General features: G+C 45.1%; 1 protein-coding gene across 1 annotated transcript in view; it reads right to left on the bottom strand.

Annotated features, from left to right (window-relative positions):
- Positions 1 to 1,270: 1,270 nt before the first annotated feature.
- Positions 1,271 to 23,328, bottom strand: part of hnrnpll (heterogeneous nuclear ribonucleoprotein L like) — a 325,690-nt gene continuing 303,632 nt past the window's right edge. Inside the window, exons 12-13 of the mRNA XM_084317964.1 lie at positions 9,788 to 9,886; positions 1,271 to 5,610 (exon numbers count right to left, since the gene is read on the bottom strand). Coding sequence (XP_084174090.1) covers positions 5,555 to 5,610; positions 9,788 to 9,886 — 155 coding nt within the window. The 3' untranslated portion in view covers positions 1,271 to 5,554. The remainder of the gene's footprint in view (positions 5,611 to 9,787; positions 9,887 to 23,328) is intronic.

Here is a 23,328-nt window from a genome sequence, read left to right as displayed (position 1 = left end):
TCAGCTCTCCATTCCCCAAATCAGACTGCGGACCTTTTGGGACAGAGCTTTCGGTGTAGCAGCTCCCACCCTCTTGAACTCCCTCCCTGCAGAACTCCGCAAAGCCCCAACTCTGGACTCATTCAAAAAACTCCTCAAAACCCACCTCTTCAACTTGGCCTTTAACCCCTTTAGCGATCTGTTGTGCACATTTTTCCATTGGGTTTATCTTATCGGGAGGGAAAACCCTTGCGAGCACAGGGAGAACATGCAAACTCCACACAGAACTTTGGTGGATTTTGGTTGGTCTTCATCGTTGGGCTCCCTCGGTTTGCTGGCTGGTTTTGGGGTTCCTTGTGTGGGGGGCTCACTGTGGCTTCTGCTGCGTTCCGGGGTGTCCCGGGGGTCCCGGTGTCGTCTCGGACTGTCCCGATCCTGCATGTCTTCTCGTTTGGCCTCTGTTGTGTCTGTCTGCTTGAGTGTGTGGAGTACTGTCTCCTTTGGCGTGGCTGCGGGTCCTGGGGCGTGTGGCCTGTCATTCCTCTGTGGAGTTTGGGGGTGGGGGCGTGGGATTCGCTGGTTTTCCTCATGGTGGCGGGGGCACCAGGGCCGGGGTAGATGGAGCGGCCCGCGGGGTTGGCATTCCATTCGCCGTGCATGGCGGTGTGAGTGGCGCGCGGGCTGTTTGTGTTTTCCTTTGGTCATGGCGTGCTTTATCGGGGGGTGTGTCTTGGATGGGGATGTGGTAGGGATTGATGTGTGAGGTGTTCGGGGGACTGACTGTTCCTGGGGGGTTCACATGCCTTTTAGCGTCATTGTACTATTGTACTTATTTTATGCCTATTCTTAAATCTGCACATTTACATTGCACTACTTTTATTGTCTTTTATACCGATTATGTCTGAAATGTATGCAATTTTTATTTTGTCAATTTGTGTGCTGATTTTATGCCTATGTTAATTTTATACTAATTGCTGTGGTGCACTCTGGACCATGTGTGAAGAGTACTATATAGATAGTTATTAATATTTATTATTGTTATATTGTAGAAATGTGTGCATTGAAATGTCTGTAAAGTCTCGACTACATTGAAAATGAGGGTGACCTCAAGTGTAATTTCGAGAATAAATAAAGGTTGACGATGATCTGGCAACACGGAAACCTGGTCCCCAAGCGGGAATCAAACCCTGGACCTTCTAGCTGTGAGTCTTAACCACTACACCACCGTGCCGCCAATTAAACAAATAAACAATAAACAAATAAACTGGCAAAGTGTTTTAATGACGGGACATGCTCACAGTGGATTGTTCAGACAACAGTGTTTGTGCCAAACTGCCGATACAGACATGAAGACAGGACAGACTGGAGACACTCAACGCCACCAGGACCAGTGTTGAGACATATTCTACCTCAAAAACACATCTGAGACGTATCACTCCTTTGAATGAAATACAGTCCTGTGACACACGTATCACTCCTTTGAATTAAATACAGTCCTGTGACACACGTATCACTCCTTTGAATCAAACACCCTCCTATAACACACACTTATCACACAGTTATCATTGAATAGCTTCATCACTTGTATAATTTTCTACTTAAAGGGGAATTATGCCCAACTTAAGAACTCGTACATGACATGGCCACAAATTCTGTCTCCCATTCATTGTCTATGGAGCAGCTCCAGCCTTTATACCTGATGACGTCACAAGTTTGAGTCTCTTACTCCTCTCGTTTCTGGAAAAGGGGTAGCTCAGTTTCACAAATATTAACGGAACTTTCCTAGACGATGGAAATAACATACTGGAATTCTTAATTTGGTGGTGTTCCCTTTTAAGACTTTCTAGTCCAAGGCTGGGATCAATTGCCTTTTTAAGATCAGCCCTTTTAACGAACTTGGTTTCGTTCACCGTACCCGCCTTAGAAGAAGAATAGTGATAAACCCTCTGAAAGGCAGAGCAGGTTGTGAACAGTCATAAACCCTCTGAACTGCAGAGCGGGTTGTGAAGTCATGAACCCTCTGAACTGCAGAGTGAGTTGCGATGTTTGAATTCTGACGCGACTCCTTCAGCCTTCTGCAGTCAGTGTGTCGTCAGAGTTTATCATCTGCAGTCAGTGTGTCGTCAGAATGTATCATCTGCAGTCAGTGTGTCGTCAGAGTTTATCTTCTGCAGTCAGTGTGTCGTCAGAATGTATCATCTGCAGTCAGTGTGTCGTCGGAGTTTATCATCTGCAGTCAGCATGGACCGTCGTCAGAGTTTATCATCTGCCTCTCAGTGGAAATTAATAGTATTCGGTTCGAAATCTGTTGCCCGAATGTAGATGTGCTAAATATCTGCCCAGTGGCCCTTAGAGCGGTTTGTTTGTGAATAAAAGAACAAGGCCTGCGACGGCGGCGGAGTTCTGTGGCTAGGTTCACACTGCAGGCGAAAAGCCAATTTTTTTTTTTTTTCCAGATCTGTTTTATCATAGCAGTGTGAACGGCACAGTGTTACTCGAGTCTGAGTCCTGGACTGATTTTCAGGACTCGTGACTCAACTTGGACTTGAGCACTGATGACTCGGACTTGGACTCGAGCATTGACTGCATTTGGACTCGGAAGGCACAGACGAGGACTTGTTCATTGATAAATACAAGTTATTTATTTATTTTTATGTAAATAAACTCCCTTTGAAATCAAATGGTGACCGCTGTGTCATTTATGTTTAATGTAGACCTTTTTTTATTTGTATGTCAGTGCTTTGACTGCCAGAGTGGACTCAACCTTGATGACTTGGACTCGGACTAGGGTAATGGGGACTCGACTCAGACTCGACTCGGGATCTTCTTTGGTGACTCGGACTTGAACACTGGGGACTCGAGACTCGACTCGGACTCTAGATTTAGTGACTCGATTACAACACTGGAACAGCACAAATCACATCTTTTCAATTCTGATGTGGTCCTAACAGATACAGGTCTGAGTCTTTTTTATAATTAGCTGTTCTCCACTGCATTCAGTTTTAACTCAAAATCGTGATCGTGTTTGTCGAGCATGTTTTACGTCCGGTAAAACACAAAACTGTGATCGTTAGAAAAACATGTTTCAGGTTCGGTAAAATAGACATAGAATATACCATACCTTAGCCAGAAGGTATACCCAAAAAGAATAATTCCAAGTGATCGCATCGCCATCACGATTACCAGTGTATATGTCTATACACGTTTCGATGGGAAATACGCTTCAGCAACGGAATTTCGAGGCGATCGATGTGAATCTCTGTTCAAGCAGGAGGAGGAGCCCTTACCAAAAAAAAGAAGGAAAACGTGTATCCAAGCCAAGCCATTCCAGTTCAAAGGTAGGCGATACTGCCACCTGGTGATATTCGATCGGCATTGCAATTCCAACATAGGCAAACGGGCCAGAGATGGCTAGAATGATCCGGATGATGATTTAGAACGGGGATCAGAGGAAAAAGATAAAAGGATCTAAAAACTAGTTTACTCGTTATTGGCGCTCAACACTTGGCGGCGCTGAATGTGTTAAGCCTTAATCCAAGACCGCATGGCCAAGCGTGAGAAGCGTTGCTTTGCTAAGTGATGTAGTGACTCTAAGCCCCATTCAATCACTGTACACAAATATATACATTACACGTGGCCAGGGAACAAAATAACTACACGCCATTCGCCAAATGCGTGTAGATTTACCGTCTGGCGACTAAAAATAATAGTCTGCCCGCCAGCTGGCGTGTAGTTCATATCGATACTCTTATTTTGAAAATCCTGTGCGGGTCTCATTGCCGCCCCAAGCGCAGCTCCAGTCATAATATCTGGGCTCCGGCAGCTAGCAACGTTCAGGTTCATATGATACTCTTATTTTGAAAAACCTGTAGCAACTCCGCGAGTCATATGATATCCGCCCACTCCGTGTTTCACTTTCTTGAAAACAGAGCAGCGTTAACACAGAAGCGTTAACACAGCAGTGCGCCTACAGACGCGAAATAAGTCTGTGATGTTTTTTTCCTTCTCACAACGAGTCCAATGCAGCTACATGCTTTGCACCGTCGCCATTCCTTTATGCCCACATCGCCCGAAATTAACGTTTATGTACCAATCACTACAACGTTAACGTAAGCTAACAAGCTAATCCTGATGATCAGACGAGGCAGAGCCATAGTGAACAGTACTGAGGAAAGGGAAATGGGGGGGGGGCACTCTCCCCTTCCCTGTGTGTGTGTGCGTGCGTTTGGAAAGACGACGGAGTCACTAGTCAGGACTCAGGACAGGAGTATATTATAGTAAACTGAGGATTACTGAGGATGGACAGATAATGTTGATATTCAAATATAAAAAAGTTTCGAGAGGAGTGGAAGTTTGAAGACAGACTACAATATGATGCGGGGGTGGTGAGTTGAAACACAGTGTGTGTGTGTGTGTGTGTCCCGACCCCACTTCTATGTTTAAATAAATTATTTGCATTTAAAACTATTAACGCTGACTCATTCCTTCAGTCCACTCAAAATTATGCTAATATTCCTTATGTTGTTTATGATATTAATTGAAAATAGCATATGAGAGTATTATATGTAATAATAACACATGGCGATATACTAAAAAGCTATTTATAATTTTTGGCTGGTAAAAAATCTGCCCGGCTGGTACTTTTAAAAATCTACCAGCCAAATGGCTGGTAAGTCAAAAAGTTAAGTTTGTTCCCTGCACGTGGCTGCCTGATCTCGCTTAAAATATGCAAATAAAGTACGTATTGACCACAGGAAAAGAGTACATAATGTACATTATGTTATAGCCATACGTAATATATTTATCTTTCATATCGGTGAAAGTCACAAAAAACCTGCGCAAAACAAGACTGTGTAGTGATGCGTGTACCACCACAAGCGTTGTTAGTTTGACTCCTGGTCACGCTGTTTGTTTGTTTTTTGCCAATACGACACATAAATATATTATGTATGGCTATAACATTGAGATTAGTACTTTATTTAGGTTTTTTGATGAGACCGCGTTGCACATGGATAAGGGGGTGAACATCGATTACATTTCAAACACGATCCCAACGTAATTCTGAAGGTGGCAATTAGGCCACTGACATCGTCTTTAGGACTGAAAAAAACACGGGCCGCCATCTCTCAGTGACTGAAATAGGCTGTACATTCCTGAATTTCCCCAAGGGAATAAATAAAGGAACATCTTATCTCTGATATCTTTGATCCTCATCGAGTCTGTACAAAAAAAAAGAGGGAAAAAAAGTTGGTTCTGTGGCATAATATCAGTGCATATAGCAGTGCTATTGTGTGTGATTCCTTCGATTGCATTTCTGTCAGTTCAGTGTCCTCTCGTCACAGCTTCCCCTTCCTTTGAATAGTTCATGTAAACAAGGTCAAAGACAACAACAACAAAAAGAAAATCCATTGAAATAGTTCATAGAGGGAGGGGAAGAAATGGTCCGTCCTCAGGTTTGAAAAGCAGGTTCTTTTTTAGTTTTTTCTCCTATACGTTGGGCGTTCTGTCATTCCGCTATGTTCCATTCGTCCTTGGAGAGTGGCCTTGTGTGGCAGCCATCTTGCTTGCCTGCCTTTTAGAGATGTGAGGAGGTGGAGAAACAGAGCTTCAAGGTGTAGGGGTTTGATCCATCTGTATGAGAGAGAATTATTACTATTACTACTACAGTAGGTTCAAGGTGTAGGGGTTTGATCCATCTACAAGAGAGAAATATTACTATTACTACTACAGTAGCTTCAATGAGTAGGGGTTTGATCCATCTGTATGAGGGATAATTATTACTATTACTACTACAGTAGCTTCAATGTGTAGGGGTTTGATCCATCTTTTTGATTTATCTGTAAACAAAGACCGAAAATAAAACTATTCATCATAAACTATTCATCATATTACTACTACAGTAGCTTCAATGTGTAGGGGTTTGATCCATCTGTATGAGGGATAATTATTACTATTACTACTACAGTAGCTTCAATATGTATGGGTTTGATTCATCTGTATGAGGGATAATTATTACTATTACTACTACAGTAGCTTCAATTAGTATGGGTTTGATTCATCTGTATGAGGGATAATTATTACTATTACTACTACAGTAGCTTCAATGTGTATGGGTTTGATTCATCTGTATGAGGGATAATTATTACTATTACTACTACAGTAGCTTCAATGTGTAGGGGTTTGATCCATCTGTATGATATATCATTATTACTATTACAGTACTACTACAACAACAACACTACTACTAATACTAATACTACTACAATGGTAGCTTCAAGGTGTAGGGGTTTGATCCATCTGCACATGAGAGGAGGGAAATATTACAATACTACTACAGTACTACTGCAACAACAGTACTACTACTACTACTACTGATGTGAGGAGGTGGAGAAACCATGCTTCACCCGTCAGAAAGGAGGTAATTATTAATATTACTACTACAGTACCACTACTACTACTACTACTACTACTACTACTACTACTACTACTACTACTACTACAATATTGCTGATTCTGTATAACTGGCTATTGAGAACCTGCAATCTTCCTTTAATGCTCTTCAGGAAGCGTATCTAGTATTGCTGTTTACTAGAGCCAGAAATAAAGAGTTTAGTGGTTTGTATATATCCACTGTGAGTGGTTTTAGGATTGAGAGTCACTGACAGTGGCGGTTCTAGACTGAAGCCCCCCTAAATGTAATATTAGCCCCCTTAAGATAAAAAAAAAATATATATATATATATATAGTAATAGTAATAGTAGGGTGACCATATTTTGATTTCCAAAAAAGAGGACATGTCCCCCCAGCCTCGAGATACTTAATGATACTCAGGCATGCGTTGCTCATGGGACGACTGGTTGCACTATGTTTTAATGATGCCGCGTGCGCACGCTCCCGCGCATGCGCATAGATGTTCCCGCGCATAGCACAGACTAAAGACAGTGCCTAATTGCCTCTACGAATGGAATGTAACACATTTCATTCACAAGTTTTGTGTGAATGTATCTGAGAACGTATTTGAACACACCTGACGACCGGCCATATTGTTATGCAAAGTAGTACTTAGCGAGTTGGCTCATCAGTCGAGTGCAGCACATTCCTGTGTGCACGCGTGTGCACATCCGTGCATGTGCGTGCTTCTGCTCACAGACTGGTTGCACAGTGTGCAACCCCCGTCCCATGAGCAACGCATGCCTGATGATACTCAACGTTTACTCAAAGATGCATTATTGTTTTAATATATTTAAAGTATGCCTCCTCTCTATGGATATACAAGTATTATTTTACTGTATATAACACAACAATATCTCTCTATAACCAAAGACACACCAAACCAAAGTTACTCGACAATCAGCATGCTTGATTATGCCTAAACAAATCTCAATGGCACAATAATAACTTAAAAATCAACCTGTAACAAAATAATAGCTCTCTTTTCAAGTCTTACTGGACAAAAATAAATAACAAAATATATGAAATAATAGAAAATAGAAAATCCAGTTAACAAATATATTTTTCAGACAAATCGTTTTTTTCTTGCCATGTTTCAATGAGATATTGTGCAATGGTTTCTGCTGTCTCATTTGATGTATTTAACCTCGATTCATTTTGTTTGCATGCCCACCCCTCTTCCAGTCAAAGTACTGTATTATGATTGGGAATATTTTCACTGCTCCGTGGTTTGATTTGAGTGCTTCATGTGCGACATCAATCGAGTCAGTGGGGCGCTATAACAATTGGCTTCGGATTTAGTGCGCGCACTACTGAACTTTTTGGCAGTGTCAGAGTCTGGAAATGCCTTTTTTAGCAAGGCACTTGTGCAATCCATAGATTGTGATGTTTCAGAGTATGAAATGCAAACGCACCCTCCCTCCGCTGCATTTACTTTAATCCTCTGTTTTCCAGTACATTCTTTGGCATTGTGAACGTGAGCTGCGGTGCGCTCTGTCCCCTCTGCGTGTATCCTTTCTCTTCCTCTGTTTGTGAGCGTAGTTGTAGAGCCGCCCACAAAGCTTCTCAGGGATTACGTCACACACGCAACAGATTACCGTAGTATTCTGTGCAATGCGCCAGTCAATTTAAGTATATGCAAACGGTCCGTGAAAGCCGGACATTATCATGAATTAATAACCCCCCCCCGGACGGCCCGGACAGGGCGTGAAAAGAGGACATGTCTGGGCAAAAGAGGACGTTTGGTCACCCTAGTAATAGTGAATTTGCCAGTGCTGATGGGCAACAAGACAAGTATGTTGAAACGTTAGCTCGCACTATATAAAATTACTGACTATTCTGACAGAGAACATTGTCAAATAAGTCATTAGTTCCATGGTGTTGGTGTAATAAGTGTCAAAGAACGTTAGCTAATGTTAGCTAGCTGATGCTATTCGCTAGTTAGCTATCAAGCTAATGTCAGTTCAGCTAATGTTAACTAGCTAGCCCAGCTAATCTGCTTGCTACAAAGGCTTATTGCTGCCACACAAAATGAAAAGAATATGTCGTGGCCTCAAAATAGTATTTTGTTACCTCAAAATGTATTTAGTTACCTCAAATTAATCAATTTGGGGCCTCAAAATAATATTTTGTGGCTTCAAAATAGAAAAATATTTTGTGGCCTCAAAATAGTTACCTCAAGTATTTTGTTCCCTCATTTGAACAAACCTTCACTCACTGCAATGTCTTTTTCCCATAGATGGATATATGAAAATGTGAGTCTCTCCCTCTCTCTCTCCCCCTCTCTGTCTCTCCCTCTCTCTCTCTTGAACGCAGTGAGCGCTCCGTAATATGATCATGATTATTATGATCGACTGGAATAATAAAAATTAAAAAAAAGAATAGGCTTACTACTTACATACTGTAGTTGTTCATTCATGTTACCTAAATGTCATAAGTGAATTGTATAGAAACAACTCACCAAAATTTACTATTAAACAACTGATTTGACAAAAATAATCCACCAAGGGGGACACACCCCCCCTTCACCCCTCCCCCACCCGCACCCTCCCTTGACATACCTTAGCATTTAGTGAAATTATGCTACTGCTCTAGGGGCTGAGCCCCCCTAAAGGTCTGATGCTAGAACCGCCCCTGGTCACTGAGTATAAATATCTTGCTCAATGAGAAAATTACATTTAAATATCATATAGACAACCTTGCCAGCAAGCTGAGACAGAAAATGTACAGAACTAGCTTTCCTTTGATTAGTAGGAAAATGATCGTTGTTGTTTTAATTAGTTTTGTACTATGATGATGTAATTTATAGACATGCTGCTGCTTCCACTCTTAACCACTGGACTCTGTCTATCATTCTGCCCTCAGATTCATTACTGGTAACAAGTATGATATTCACCATTGTCTCCTGTATGATAAAGTTGGTTGGTTTATATACAAAGCCCTTATTGGAAAGCTACCTCGGCCCAACTCTGTAATTTACCTTGCTAAAGAAACACAATTATTTCATGAAAAAGTGATATAATGCATGTTTAATAATTCCTTTCGAGGTCTGAATGTCATGCAACTTTGAGATGAAGTCCATGTTGTGCACGGGGCAGGGGCGGTTAAAACATATTTGGACTGTCCAATGTTGATGCGAAACGTATTACCTAATTAACGTATTCACTTATGACCTCATCATTAATTGACTCCTAGTTTATATATATATATATAAATCAAATTACTCTGACTTTAAATGTTGCTAAAGTCAACTGAGCATCAATTATGAAGTTCAAATAAAGTGCTACCAAAAAGACTATACAAATTTGTATTAAAACAAAAGACTCCTATCCGTCACAGTGATGGACTGAGTGCTTACTTGGTATTCTGATCTGGTGATGGTTGAGGATGGTCAGAACCTCCACTGCCTGTGTCTTGTTCTCGAACTCCAACAGTCCTGAGATGGTCTTGGAAGTGGCTGCAAGGGACGACAATAACAATTAGTATTATAAAGCAATAACAATAAAGATAGTAGTATTATAAAGAAATAACAATAAAGATAGTAGTATTATAAAGAAATAACAATAAGGATAGTAGTATTATAAAGAAATAACAATAAAGATAGTAGTATTATAAAGAAATAAAGATAGTAGTATTATAAAGAAATAACAATAAAGATAGTTGTTACAAAGGATCAGATTAAACCGAATATATATATTTATTGATTGATATATATTGCATAGTATTTGTATATCGTTTTGATATCCCTTGTATATTCCTTGTACATATACACGGAATATCCCTTTAGCCTAGTACAGACCATAATATTTCATTCTCCTATTGGACAGCGGTCCACAGGCGCCAGGGCCATGCCTCCAGAGTCAGGTTCAAAGCCACCGTCAAGACATGTCTGTACATGCCCGGCCTTGCCCAAGAATACGAGACAGAAATGAGGTTGGCACTAGATTGTTCGCCGTGCATATAAATATGGCGCAGGTGAATACAGAAGCACTTAGGAACTAAAGTTGAAGCCTCACCCACGATACTCCGTGCGGTGAAGTATGGCCTGTTTGGCCCCAAAGAGAGCATTGAGACCGCGTGCGAATTAATAACTGAAGTGTCAGAGTTTGGCGCTATACCGTCGAGTGCGACATATTTCTATTAAGTCAGTAATAGTCTATTTGTGTATAGTGTATCGTGCGGCTAAAGTTCTACAGTGACCAGCATCACCAACGCTTCCTCGTACCAGCTAGAGTGCTTATCCAGGCTGGGCTGCTTTCATGGCGCTTTCACCCGAGGAGACCTAGACGAGGACCGTGTGGACATGTACACTGGATTAATCTACCCGACGACTGCATAGCCATTTACGGCTGGATTATATTTGTTTTGGTCCTGTGATTTATGGAGCGGAGAATCGCCGACGCCTACACGTGTGTCGGATTTACCCTGTGAGGAGCCACGTCGAGTCTGCGCCTCAGAGAGCCTGAGGCAGGCTAGCTTTCTTCACTGTGGAGCTACAGTCTACGGAGAACAGCTGTATTCGTCTGTGGATCAAGAGACTATTGCACCGTCTCCTGTACTTGGAGTCTCCTTAGTCATCGTTGACCAGACTCTCTACTACCGACAGATCCTCTACCCCTGCTGGCTTACAACCGGGGGGACCCTTCAGTATCTCCCGCTATATATCACCAGTGCACCATAGATATAATTCCCTAAGATTCAGGTCATATAATTACCTCCTGCGTAACCAGAGAATGGACATTCATTATTGATTTGCCTACGCACATTCCTTTGCCTTACAAGAGCATTCAAAGTATAATAGAGAAGTATATTATGTACCTTTTGCTGCAATGAATACTTAATTATAACTTTGTGTGGAACCGATTTATTGTGGGAAGTGTTCATCATATTTATATATCATGTACTGTATGGCCAGTAATTAAAGTACATAAAGCGGTAGTGGTTTAATGATACCATACTTATCAATACAGTCAGGGAATTGTACCCCTCAGTTACAATTGGTCCTTCGAGCCGGAGGGTAACTAGTGTAATATTAATATAGTGGTATTAATATTGACATGGCCTATGATGAACACTCCACAAAACGGTTCTCCTAAAGTAGATCGCCCGCAGCGTAGACGGCAGACACCTCAGTACTTAGAGGATTACGTTGCCAATATACTACCTAGCTTTCTACAGACGGTAAACGCGGAAAAAGTAGATAGTAAAATTATGTCCGACCCTATCAACCAGGCTACCCCGCCAATAGAGGCCCTAGTGGGTTCTAACGTAACTGACCAAGCTCACGGTGGAGACCAGGAGGGACCTGACATGACTTTACCCCCCGCCAAGACCGAAGAAGTAGTCCCCGGAGAGCTCCAGGATAAAGACAGCCCTCCAGGGATGGAACTCTACCCGCTACAAGAAGAGGAGAGCATCCCGGAGATGGATCTCCAGGACTCGCCACAGGAGAACAGATCTCCAACGAGTACTGCCAGGAGCGGATCACCTCAACCAGCGTCTTCCCCCAGCGAGGCGGACAAGATGCTGGCACAGGCATTCTTCGCCAGCCTAGCAGCCTCAACAGAGCGCGATTGACTCCAAGCACAGACGCTTAGTGAGCGCGAACATTCTTCCATGGAAAGAGAACGCCTTCAAGCGCAGCAACGGAGCGACGAAGATCGTATACGTCTAGAGATTAGACGCCTTCAGACGGAAGAGAATATGGGAAGGGACCGGGCCGAAGCCCAGCGCGCCGCCGCCGAAGCCCAGCGCGCCGCTGCCGGTGCCCAAAGAGAAGCAGAGCGCGACCTCGCTCTCACCAAGCACGAAGCCGAGCGCGACCGATTACAAGCGCAGATAATGGAGCAGCTGATCACCAGGGCAACACCCCCTCCCTCCGCACGGGGTTCCAGGGCCTCGTCAAGACAGGGGTCAAGGGCACCCTCCCCTACCCGATCAAGCGACCCTGAGCCCGACCACCAGAGAGAGCCTATACCCCCCTCCGAACTCCTTCCCCGACCGGTCCAAGCGAGACCCAGCTACAAGGAAGAAACGGTCTACACCGCGGAGAGGCTAAATAGACGACTACAGGATCTAGAGGACCTGCCAGAGGAAGAAGAAGAGGGAGAGGAGGAGAGTCAAGCCCGACAGCAGCACAGTACTCCACAGGACCAGGAGGTCCAGTACAGCCCAGGCTCTACCCCCGCGGCTCTGCGCTACAGACCCCCGACTCAATTCACGGGTGAGCTTGACGCACGACCAGCCCCGAGGAACAGCACCTGGATACGCGGGCCATGGTACCCAGCAGGTACCAGCCCACCAAGAGGCGTAAGAGGAGACTCGCCTAGGAGGCCTCTCTTCCAACGCTCACCGATGTGCCAGCCATCCATGTGCTTAGAGACAATGATGTCCGATGTAGCTGATGAACCGTACAAATATGCTATCCTATTGAAGCACCTCAAGGTGCCCCGAGCGCACAATATAGCGCTGGCCTATGCCACCTCTACTACCCCATACACCGCGGCTCTAGCAGCACTCGACCAAAGATATGGACGCATATGGGACTACGTAAAACAAGAGATAAGGCATATTGACCGCCTACCCCCAGCCACAGACAATCGCTCACTAGATGACCTGTCTATCAAGGTACAATCCCTGGTAGGGATGCTGGGGGCGCAAAGAGAAAAGGGTATGCACGAACTGTACGCAAACTCTAATGTCGAGAGGATTTTAGAGAAGCTTCCGCCCGCCCGACAAGAGCGCTTCAGGCGGCAAAGAGACCACCGTGATCCTAACGGTCCCGAGCCATCCCTCCTAGACCTAGCCGACTTCCTGGCGAGAGAAGTCAACAGCCTACGGTTGGATACGTTCATGCGGAGCACCCCAAGCTCCAGAGAGGGACCTAGGAGAGCAAACGATGGCCGAAGATTGGTGACCGTCATGCACCAATCAGAATCAGTACCGAGCAGCAAGAACCACAGTACCCCCTCGATGAAAGAGAAGTGGAAGATGGTGTGCCCGTACTGCGAAAAGGAACACTGGTTGTCACAATGTGACACGTTCAAGAAGATGACCGCCGACGAGGTGAGTCAATGGATAAAGTCCAACCGACGCTGTTACCGATGTGCGCGCAGTCACATGGCAGCCGATTGCCGCTTAAAGAAGAGGTGTAGTCGGTGTGACGGAGCCCACCTAGATGTCCTACACGACAGTAACAAAAGAAAGCCTGCACCCTCAAGCAGCACAAAGGCAAGTGTTATGTACATTGACCCCGCCAGCAGCGGGGGCGCCCGGGTGCTCTTAAAGGTGGTCCGCGTAACACTGAGTTACCAAGACAAGGTCATGGACACTTACGCTGTCCTTGACGACGGGTCAGAGAAGACCCATCTCCTCGCGTCCGCTACGGCCCAGCTGGGGCTATGGGGGAGCGAAAACCAGATGACGATTCGGACAAAAAGAAGAGATCTAAAGACGATAAAGGGCGAGAATGTCTCCTTCACTATCGCAGCAAGCGGGCAGCCAGAGAGACGGTATAGGATTACTAACGCTTTCACCAGCCAAGAAATAGGCCTGTCGCAGTACACCTACCCCATCGCCAAGCTGATGGATAAATATGTGCACCTGCGTCAACTACCTATACCGCTCATAGACGGTGCCACCCCGACCCTGCTGATAGGCTCCGACCATGCAGACCTCATCGTCCCGATAGACCGGGTCCACACAGGGCCCAGAGGCTGTCCTGCAGCAGTCGAGACCCGCCTAGGATGGACACTACAAGGCCCCCTCGCTAAGTCTCTTAACCGAACAGCAGCCACTAGCTACCTCCACTCCAGAGTGACAGAAGAAGACACCACCCTCCTACAGCATGTCGAGAGGCTATGGACACTAGAGACAATGCCCTTTAAGAACGAAAAGAAAGACATTTGTTCCAAGGAAGACATTTACGCTATAGCCCTCCTCGAGCAGGGGACAAAGAGAGTCAAAGTCAACGGAGGGATGAGATACGCAACTCCACTCCTGAGGCGAGAGGGTATGCCTACCTTCCACGCCCCAAAAGAAGCGACGGAGCGGTATCTATTGAACACAGAGCGGTGCCTAGCCAGAGACCCCGCTCAAGAGACTGTGTACCGCGCTGAGATTAACAAGCTAATCACAGCGGGACACATAAAGAAAATTGACATTAAAGAGGCCGATCAGACGACCGAATCATGGTACGTGCCGCACCACAAAGTCCACCACAACGGCAAGGATCGTATTGTGTTCAACTGCAGCTACCAGATCGGATCACAAAATCTGAATAAAGAGCTCTTGCCCGGCCCAACACTCGGCCCCTCTCTACTAGGCGTGTTACTACGTTTCCGCCAAGACAAGGTGGCCATCAGCGGCGACATCAAAGGGATGTTCCTGCAGGTGAGACTAGTGGAGGAGGACAAGCCCCTGCTGCGGTTCCTATGGAGAGAGAGGATCGGGGATGAGCAACCAGCCATCTATCAATGGGAAGTCCTCCCTTTCAGAACCACATGCAGCCCATGCTGTGCTACGTTTGCACTGCAAAAACACGTCGCAGAGGATCCAGCAGCTGATGAAGAGGTCCGACAAAGTGTAGGAAATAGTTTCTACGTGGACAACTGTCTGCAAAGCGTCTCGACGCCAGAAGAAGCCGAGGCCCTTCTACTCAAGCTCCGCGCCTCCCTGATCAAAGGCGGCTTTGATCTCAGGCAGTGGGCCAGCAGCGACCCGCAAGTATTGCGCAGCCTCTCCCCCGAGGACAAGGCAGCAAGCAGCGAGACCTGGATGGCGACCATCCCAGGAGAAGCCCAAGAAATGACATTAGGACTAGTCTGGCGCTTCAAAACAGACTCGCTCCATTATAAACACACACCCCTGACCAAGGAGCAGGGAAGGTCGACTGCACTACCGACCACCAGACGGAGTGTATACAGAACACTCGCCAGACAATATGACCCGTTGGGATGTATTCTACCTTACACCACCAGGGCAAAGATGATTGTAAGAGCGTTATGGGACAAGGACCAGGGCTGGGACGACCCCATACCCGAACACCTTGCATCCACATGGAGAGAGTGGGAGACGGAACTCAGCTCACTCCCAGGTGTCAACATACGCTGCAGCTACTTCCCACCCACAGTGAGGCCGGAGACGTGCCAGATGGACCTGCACGTCTTCAGCGACGCCTCCGAAGTAGCCTACGGTTCGGTGGCCTACTTGCGTGCCCGAGAGGAGGGAGGAGAAATACATACTGCTTTCATCCTGGCTCGCTCAAGAATAGCCCCACGAAAGCAACAATCTATCCCGCGTCTAGAGCTCTGCGCAGCCCTAGCAGGAGCGCAACTCGCCACGTTAATCCAACGTGAACTCACCATTCCGGTGCAAAGAACAATCTTGTGGTCAGACTCCACGACAGTACTCACATGGATCCGGTCTGATTCGTGCAGATACAAGGTCTTCGTGGGAGTCAGAGTCACAGAGATTCAAGATTTAACAGAAGTAGCAAGCTGGAGGTATGTGGACACAAAACACAACCCAGCTGACGTCATCACCCGGGGAATGTCCCTGGATGACCTCACCCGTCACAACCTATACAGTGACGGGCCAGAGTTCCTCAAGCTCCCGGAAGAAGAGTGGCCTACACCCACCCCACGGGAAGGGAGTAAAGAGGCCGAAAACAAGAAATCTATGTTCTGTGGATTGAACACACTCGTCTCCACAGACCCCGACATAGACGATTGCCTCACCCTAGAGAGTGCGCAGCTAAAGACATTCCTGTGGCACCACCCAGAGGTTCAGCTCACTACTGACATTACTGCAGCCGACTACGAAGAAGCAGAACTTCTTCTACTGCTGTCCCATCAGACAGCAGACTGCTCCACCTAGCCCCCGAGAGCGACGCCCATGGTCTCATCAGAGTGGGTGGTCGTCTGCGGAGAGCTCCAGACTTACCGGATGACGTCAAGTACCCGATAGTCTTAAACAGCCGACACAAGGTCACAGAGCTGATCATAAAGAAATACGACGAGGATGTGCATCACGCCGGGGCAGAGAGAGTCTTCGCGGAGATCAGACGTCGTTATTGGATACTGCAAGGGAGAGAAGCAGTGCGGCGCTTCCAGCGAACCTGTCTAGACTGTCGTAAATGGCGAGCGCAGCCCAGTATACCCCGGATGGCTGACCTACCTCCCTGTCGCCTCCGACTCGGCGACAAGCCCTTTCACTCCACCGGTATGGACTGTTTTGGCCCGCTGTATATAAAGAAAGGAAGAGGAACCGAGAAGCGGTGGGGTATTGTATTCAAATGCATGACCACCCGAGCGATGCATATAGAACTCCTTCCAACCATGAGCACAGACTCATTCCTTATGGCCTTCCGAAGATTCACATCGCGGAAAGGCAAACCGTCTATATTATTGTCTGATCACGGGACAAACTTCAAAGGCGGAGAAAGAGAGCTGAGAGAGAGCTTCCAAGCTATGGGCCCAGAACTTAAGACCCACCTCGCTCCATCCCAGATTGACTTCCAGTTTAATCCCCCGAACGCACCTCACTTCGGTGGAACTTGGGAACGAGAAGTACGTTCAATAAAGACAGCCCTGTACGCCGTGCTTGGGGCCCAGACCGTGGCGGAAGAAGTCTTAATGACAGTCCTCACGGAGATCGAGGGAGTATTGAACTCAAAGCCCCTCGGTTACGTCTCAAGTGATGTAGCAGATGTCGACCCAGTCACCCCCAACACACTCTTGATGGGGCGGCTGGACCCCGCGCTACCACAGACAATGTACAGGCCTGAAGAAGCGAACGGCCGAAGAATGTGGAGGTACAGTCAAGTATTGGCTGACAAGTTTTGGAACAGCTTCCTACTCCACTATCTACCGTCTCTACAGACCCGCCAGAAATGGGTGAAAGAGAGAGACAATTTGACAGAAGGAACAGTCGTCATGATTATCGACCAGTCACTACCCCGAGCTATGTGGCCGGCTGGCCGCGTAAGCAAAGTGATCACCGGTGCCGACGGAAAGGTCCGAGCAGCCGAAGTGCTCGTCCAAGGACGGATCTACACCCGACCCGTGGCGAGGCTAATAGAACTGCCAAGGCTCCCCGATACTATCGATGACGACCATGACCCCATGACTTTGTGAACTGCCCGACCCCTCACAACAGACATTGAGTAGTGGACAGTGCGGTTAATCTGTCTCTGTTTAGCTAATTAGGTGGGACTAATTAGGAGGCGGCTGTTACAAAGGATCAGATTAAACCGAATATATATATTTATTGATTGATATATATTGCATAGTATTTGTATATCGTTTTGATATCCCTTGTATATTCCTTGTACATATACACGGAATATCCCTTTAGCCTAGTACAGACCATAATATTTCATTCTCCTATTGGACAGCGGTCCACAGGCGCCAGGGCCATGCCTCCAGAGTCAGGTTCAAAGCCACCGTCAAGACATGTCTGTACATGCCCGGCCTTGCCCAAGAATACGAGACAGAAATGAGGTTGGCACTAGATTGTTCGCCGTGCATATAAATATGGCGCAGGTGAATACAGAAGCACTTAGGAACTAAAGTTGAAGCCTCACCCACGATACTCCGTGCGGTGAAGTATGGCCTGTTTGGCCCCAAAGAGAGCATTGAGACCGCGTGCGAATTAATAACTGAAGTGTCAGAGTTTGGCGCTATACCGTCGAGTGCGACATATTTCTATTAAGTCAGTAATAGTCTATTTGTGTATAGTGTATCGTGCGGCTAAAGTTCTACAGTGACCAGCATCACCAACGCTTCCTCGTACCAGCTAGAGTGCTTATCCAGGCTGGGCTGCTTTCATGGCGCTTTCACCCGAGGAGACCTAGACGAGGACCGTGTGGACATGTACACTGGATTAATCTACCCGACGACTGCATAGCCATTTACGGCTGGATTATATTTGTTTTGGTCCTGTGATTTATGGAGCGGAGAATCGCCGACGCCTACACGTGTGTGGGATTTACCCTGTGAGGAGCCACGTCGAGTCTGCGCCTCAGAGAGCCTGAGGCAGGCTAGCTTTCTTCACTGTGGAGCTACAGTCTACGGAGAACAGCTGTATTCGTCTGTGGATCAAGAGACTATTGCACCGTCTCCTGTACTTGGAGTCTCCTTAGTCATCGTTGACCAGACTCTCTACTACCGACAGATCCTCTACCCCTGCTGGCTTACAACCGGGGGGACCCTTCAGTATCTCCCGCTATATATCACCAGTGCACCATAGATATAATTCCCTAAGATTCAGGTCGTATAATTACCTCCTGCGTAACCAGAGAATGGACATTCATTATTGATTTGCCTACGCACATTCCTTTGCCTTACAAGAGCATTCAAAGTATAATAGAGAAGTATATTATGTACCTTTTGCTGCAATAAATACTTAATTATAACTTTGTGTGGAACCGATTTATTGTGGGAAGTGTTCATCATATTTATATATCATGTACTGTATGGCCAGTAATTAAAGTACATACGGCGGTAGTGGTTTAATGATACCATACTTATCAATACAGTCAGGGAATTGTACCCCTCAGTTACAATAGTAGTATTATAAAGGAATAACAATAAAGATAGTGGTATTATAACTACATAACTATAGTAGTATTATAAAGAAATAACAATAAAGATAGTATTCTAAAGGAATAACAATAAAGATAGTAGTGTTATAAAGAAATAACAATAAGGATAGTAGTATTATAAAGAAATAACAATAAAGATAGTAGTATTAAAAAGAAATAAAGATAGTAGTATTATAAAGAAATAACAATAAAGATAGTAGTATTATAAAGAAATAACAATAAAGATAGTAGTATTTTAAAGAAATAACAATAAAGATAGTGGTATTATAAATAAATAAATATAGTAGTATTATAAAGAAATAACAATAAGGATAGTAGTATTATAAAGAAATAACAATAAAGATAGTATTATAAAGAAATAAAGATAGTAGTATTATAAAGAAATAACAATAAAGATATAGTATTATAAAGGAATAACAATAAAGATAGTGGTATTATAAATAAATAAAGATAGTAGTATTATAAAGAAATAACAATAAAGATAGTATTATTATAAAGAAATAACAATAAAGATAGTAGTATTTTTTCTTTTTTTTCTTTTTACTTTCTTTTATTTTGCGTCATAATGAACATCACATTGCATTAATCATACAGTATAATATACTTGATTCACATAGTCAATGACATTTGTTACTCAGGCTCTTCCATCTTATTCAATTTGTTTTCAAAGTATTCAGCATAATCAAGATAAGCTGTATAATCCGAGTACGCCTCATAAACAACCCAGGGGGGGGGGGTTTTTAAAAAAAAAATTGAAAATGTTTTGTAGGATAAGAAACGAAAAAAATAGGAGAGCAGACGGGTAACACACGTGCGATAGAGCTCCTGGTCAAATGAGCGAAAAAACGGATAAAAAAAGACCCGAAAAGTAATTAAAAATGAAAATGCACACGAGAAGTAAGGAAGAGACAACGATTGTGAAGGAAATAGAAATGGAGAACATACGAGAAGGAGAGAATCTGAAGAAACAGAGTCCCCAAAGCGAAGCCGAGAAAAGACAGGCGGAAGAAGGGGGAGGTACCGCTGAGGCAGACACGGGAATGCCAGGATGGGCCGTGGTCATGCAGGCCGGGATACTGGAGAACATAACAGCGGCGATAAAACTGAACACGGACACGATAAGGAATGATATTGGGAAGCTACGGGAGGAATTGAGGAAGGAACAGGAGGACTTCAGAGGTGAAATGAATACAGAACTCAAAAGGGTGGAGGAGAAGATGGCGGAACAGGACAGAAACGTGACCGAGTTACAGACTAGGACGGCACACGCGGAGGAATGGAACACGGAGATACACGAGGTATTAACATGTGTGATTCAGAAACAAGAACAGATGGAGACAAAGATGTCAGACATGGAGGGGAGGTCACGGAGAAATAACATCAGAATATGGGGACTGAAAGAAGGAGTCGAAGGGGAATCGGTGACCCTATATGTGGAAAAGCTTATCAAAGAACAACTGAAGGAAACGGGACTGGAAAAAATGGAGATACAGAGGGCCCACAGGGCGTTGGCTCCGAGACCACAACCGGACAGACCTCCGAGGGCGGTGATTATTAACTTTCTGAGATTCGAGGTTAAGGAATTGGTACTCAGAACCGCGTGGACCAAGAAGATTGAAATCGAAGGGAAAAGACTATCATTTGATCACGATTACTCGACAGCGGTAGCGATAACACGCAGGTCCTACGCGGGACTGAAGAAAACTCTGAAAGAAAACGGAATGAGATTCCAGTCACCCATGACCTCGCTAAGGATTCACTGGGAGGAAGGGGCGGCGACGTACGCAACGGCACGAGAAGCGGAGCGAGAGATGAGACGGCGAGGGATGCGGATGACGGAGGACGGAGAAGGAAGGAGGCGGGAGGACCAGACGCGGAGCTTGCAGCAGAGATTGGAGGGAGCCCGCAGGTGGATCAGAGCGGGAGACCGAAACCGGAGAGAGGAGAGAGGAGAAGGCCGAGGTGAAACGTGACGGAGCGAGGACGGAGATGGATGAGGAGGCCAGAGACGGAGAGGAGGCGGGAGGAGGCGAACGGATGAGTACACGCACAAGAGATTGAAAAAACTATTCAAATAGAGACAAAGTATAGAAACTGAAATAACATATGCATAAGCACACATTCCCAGGTAGAGGCAGGATATAGAAATGAACGTAACGTATACATGGACACATAATACACAAGCTGATGGAGGAAATAAATGGAAATATAACTAGGTTTGATAGGCGAGACACAGAACATACTGAAACAGATACATAGACACATGCTGTGAGTAACACAGTTGGGAGGGATTAAGGGGATAAATGGACATCACATAGAAAATAGAGGAGAGGAAAAGAAAGTAAAAAGGGGTACACAGATATGGGAGGAAGGAGGGACAATGAAACATATGAGTCACATTGAGAGGGACCAAGAAAGGAGGGTCTTTGATCAAAAGGAAGGACAGAGCGCTTTTGACCAGGAGCTCGAAAGCAAAAACAAAACAGTAAGAAAGCTGGACAAATATGACGAGCGATTGGGGGCAAGGGTTTCAAACCCCCAAGCCGTCAGGAGGGGGCCCCTCGCTAGGAGGGCAATTACCCCTCACCCACCAGCAGGGGACAGGGGGGGACACAGGGACCCCCCGAACGCCTTGGGAGCACTTTATGTAAAGTTTATGTTTTTTATTTATGTTAATCATTATATGTATTCGGTGAAGAGAGCGGAGGCTCCAACCGGAGGGGGGAATGAGTGTGACATGGGGGGGACTGACAGACGAAAGAAGAAGAAAGATGACCAGGGTTAAAGGTATAAAAATGATGTCGTTAAACGTTAATGGAATGAATAATGCGATAAAAAGGGGCAAAGTGATGTTGAAATATAAAAAAAGTGAGATGGAAGTGATTTTTCTGCAGGAGACACATTTGGTAGCACAGGGTCATGAGAAACTGAAGAGATTTGGATATGAAAATGCATACTATAGTTCCTTTGAACAAAACCTGAGGAGAGGAGTAATCACGTTAATCAAAAACACAGTCAAATTTGAATTGATCAAGGAAGTAAGAGACAAGGAGGGAAGGTTTGTTCTGGTGAAGGGGAAAATGGAGGGCCAAATGGTTACGTTAGTAAATGTTTATGCACCCCCAGAGAGTGAGAGGGATTTATATGAGACCATTTTTGATTTGATAGTGATGGAACTAGAAGGGATATTGATATGTACGGGAGATTTTAACGTAGTACTGAATCACGACCTAGACACCACGAGTACTAGAAAAGGACGGGCACCCATCAGTAGATATATGAATATTCAGATGACGGAAATGGGAATTACAGACGTTTGGAGGGGGATGCACGCCATGGACAGGGAATACACACATTACTCACACCCACACGTGACATATGCGAGAATAGACTACTTTTTGATGACGACGGGGGACAGTTACAGGGCACGGGAGAGCAGTATAGGAGTGGCGGACATATCGGATCACAGTGCCATATATCTGACAGTAGATCTAGAAGGGAGACGGAGGAACACGATTTGGAGACTAAATGTAGGAATATTAAATAACAAGGGGGTGGTGAGTCAGATCAAGGAGGAGATAGCCAGATATAAGGAAGAAAATGACAACGGGGCGGTAGACCCAAACATTCTATGGGACACACTGAAGGTAGTGATAAGGGGGAAATTGATGGAAAAAACAGCAATGCTGAAGAAGGCCAGAACGGAGACATATCACAATCTGATAGGGAAGCTGAAGAAGCTAGAGGGGAGACACCAGATATCAAAAGAACAGGAAACGCTCGGAGAAATCAAAGAAGTAAAGGCCAGGATAAATAGGGAATTATTGACGGAAATAGAAAAGAAAGCGAGGTTCATGAAACAAACGTACTATGAAGGGGGACCAAAAGCGACCAGACTGTTGGCTAGGAGAATTAGAACGCAACAGAAGTTGAACACAATACACACAATAAGGGATACAAAGACTAATGAAATATTGAGGGACCCAGCTGAAATAGAGAGGACATTTAGAGAATACTATGAGAAATTATACACACAGCCAAAAGCAGCGGGAGAAGAGGAAATAGAAACATATCTGGAGAAGCTAGAGTTACCATCGATAGGGAAAGAACAGAATGAAGAATTAAATAAAATAATTACGGAACAAGAACTGGAAGAGGCAATTAGTAGAGCTAAAAACAACAAGTCTCCGGGGAGCGACGGATTCCCATCGGAATTCTACAAGACATTTAGAACTGAATTAGCACCCATGTTAGGGGCGGCGTTCAGACACACGATGGAAGAGGGGAAAATGCCC

Source organism: Notolepis coatsorum, assembly GCF_963971535.1.
Source record: "Notolepis coatsorum genome assembly, chromosome: 7".
Taxonomy (NCBI): Eukaryota; Metazoa; Chordata; class Actinopteri; order Aulopiformes; family Paralepididae; genus Notolepis; species Notolepis coatsorum.
The sequence above is the reverse complement of the archived record's forward strand: the minus strand, read 5'-3'. Positions and strand labels throughout refer to the sequence as shown.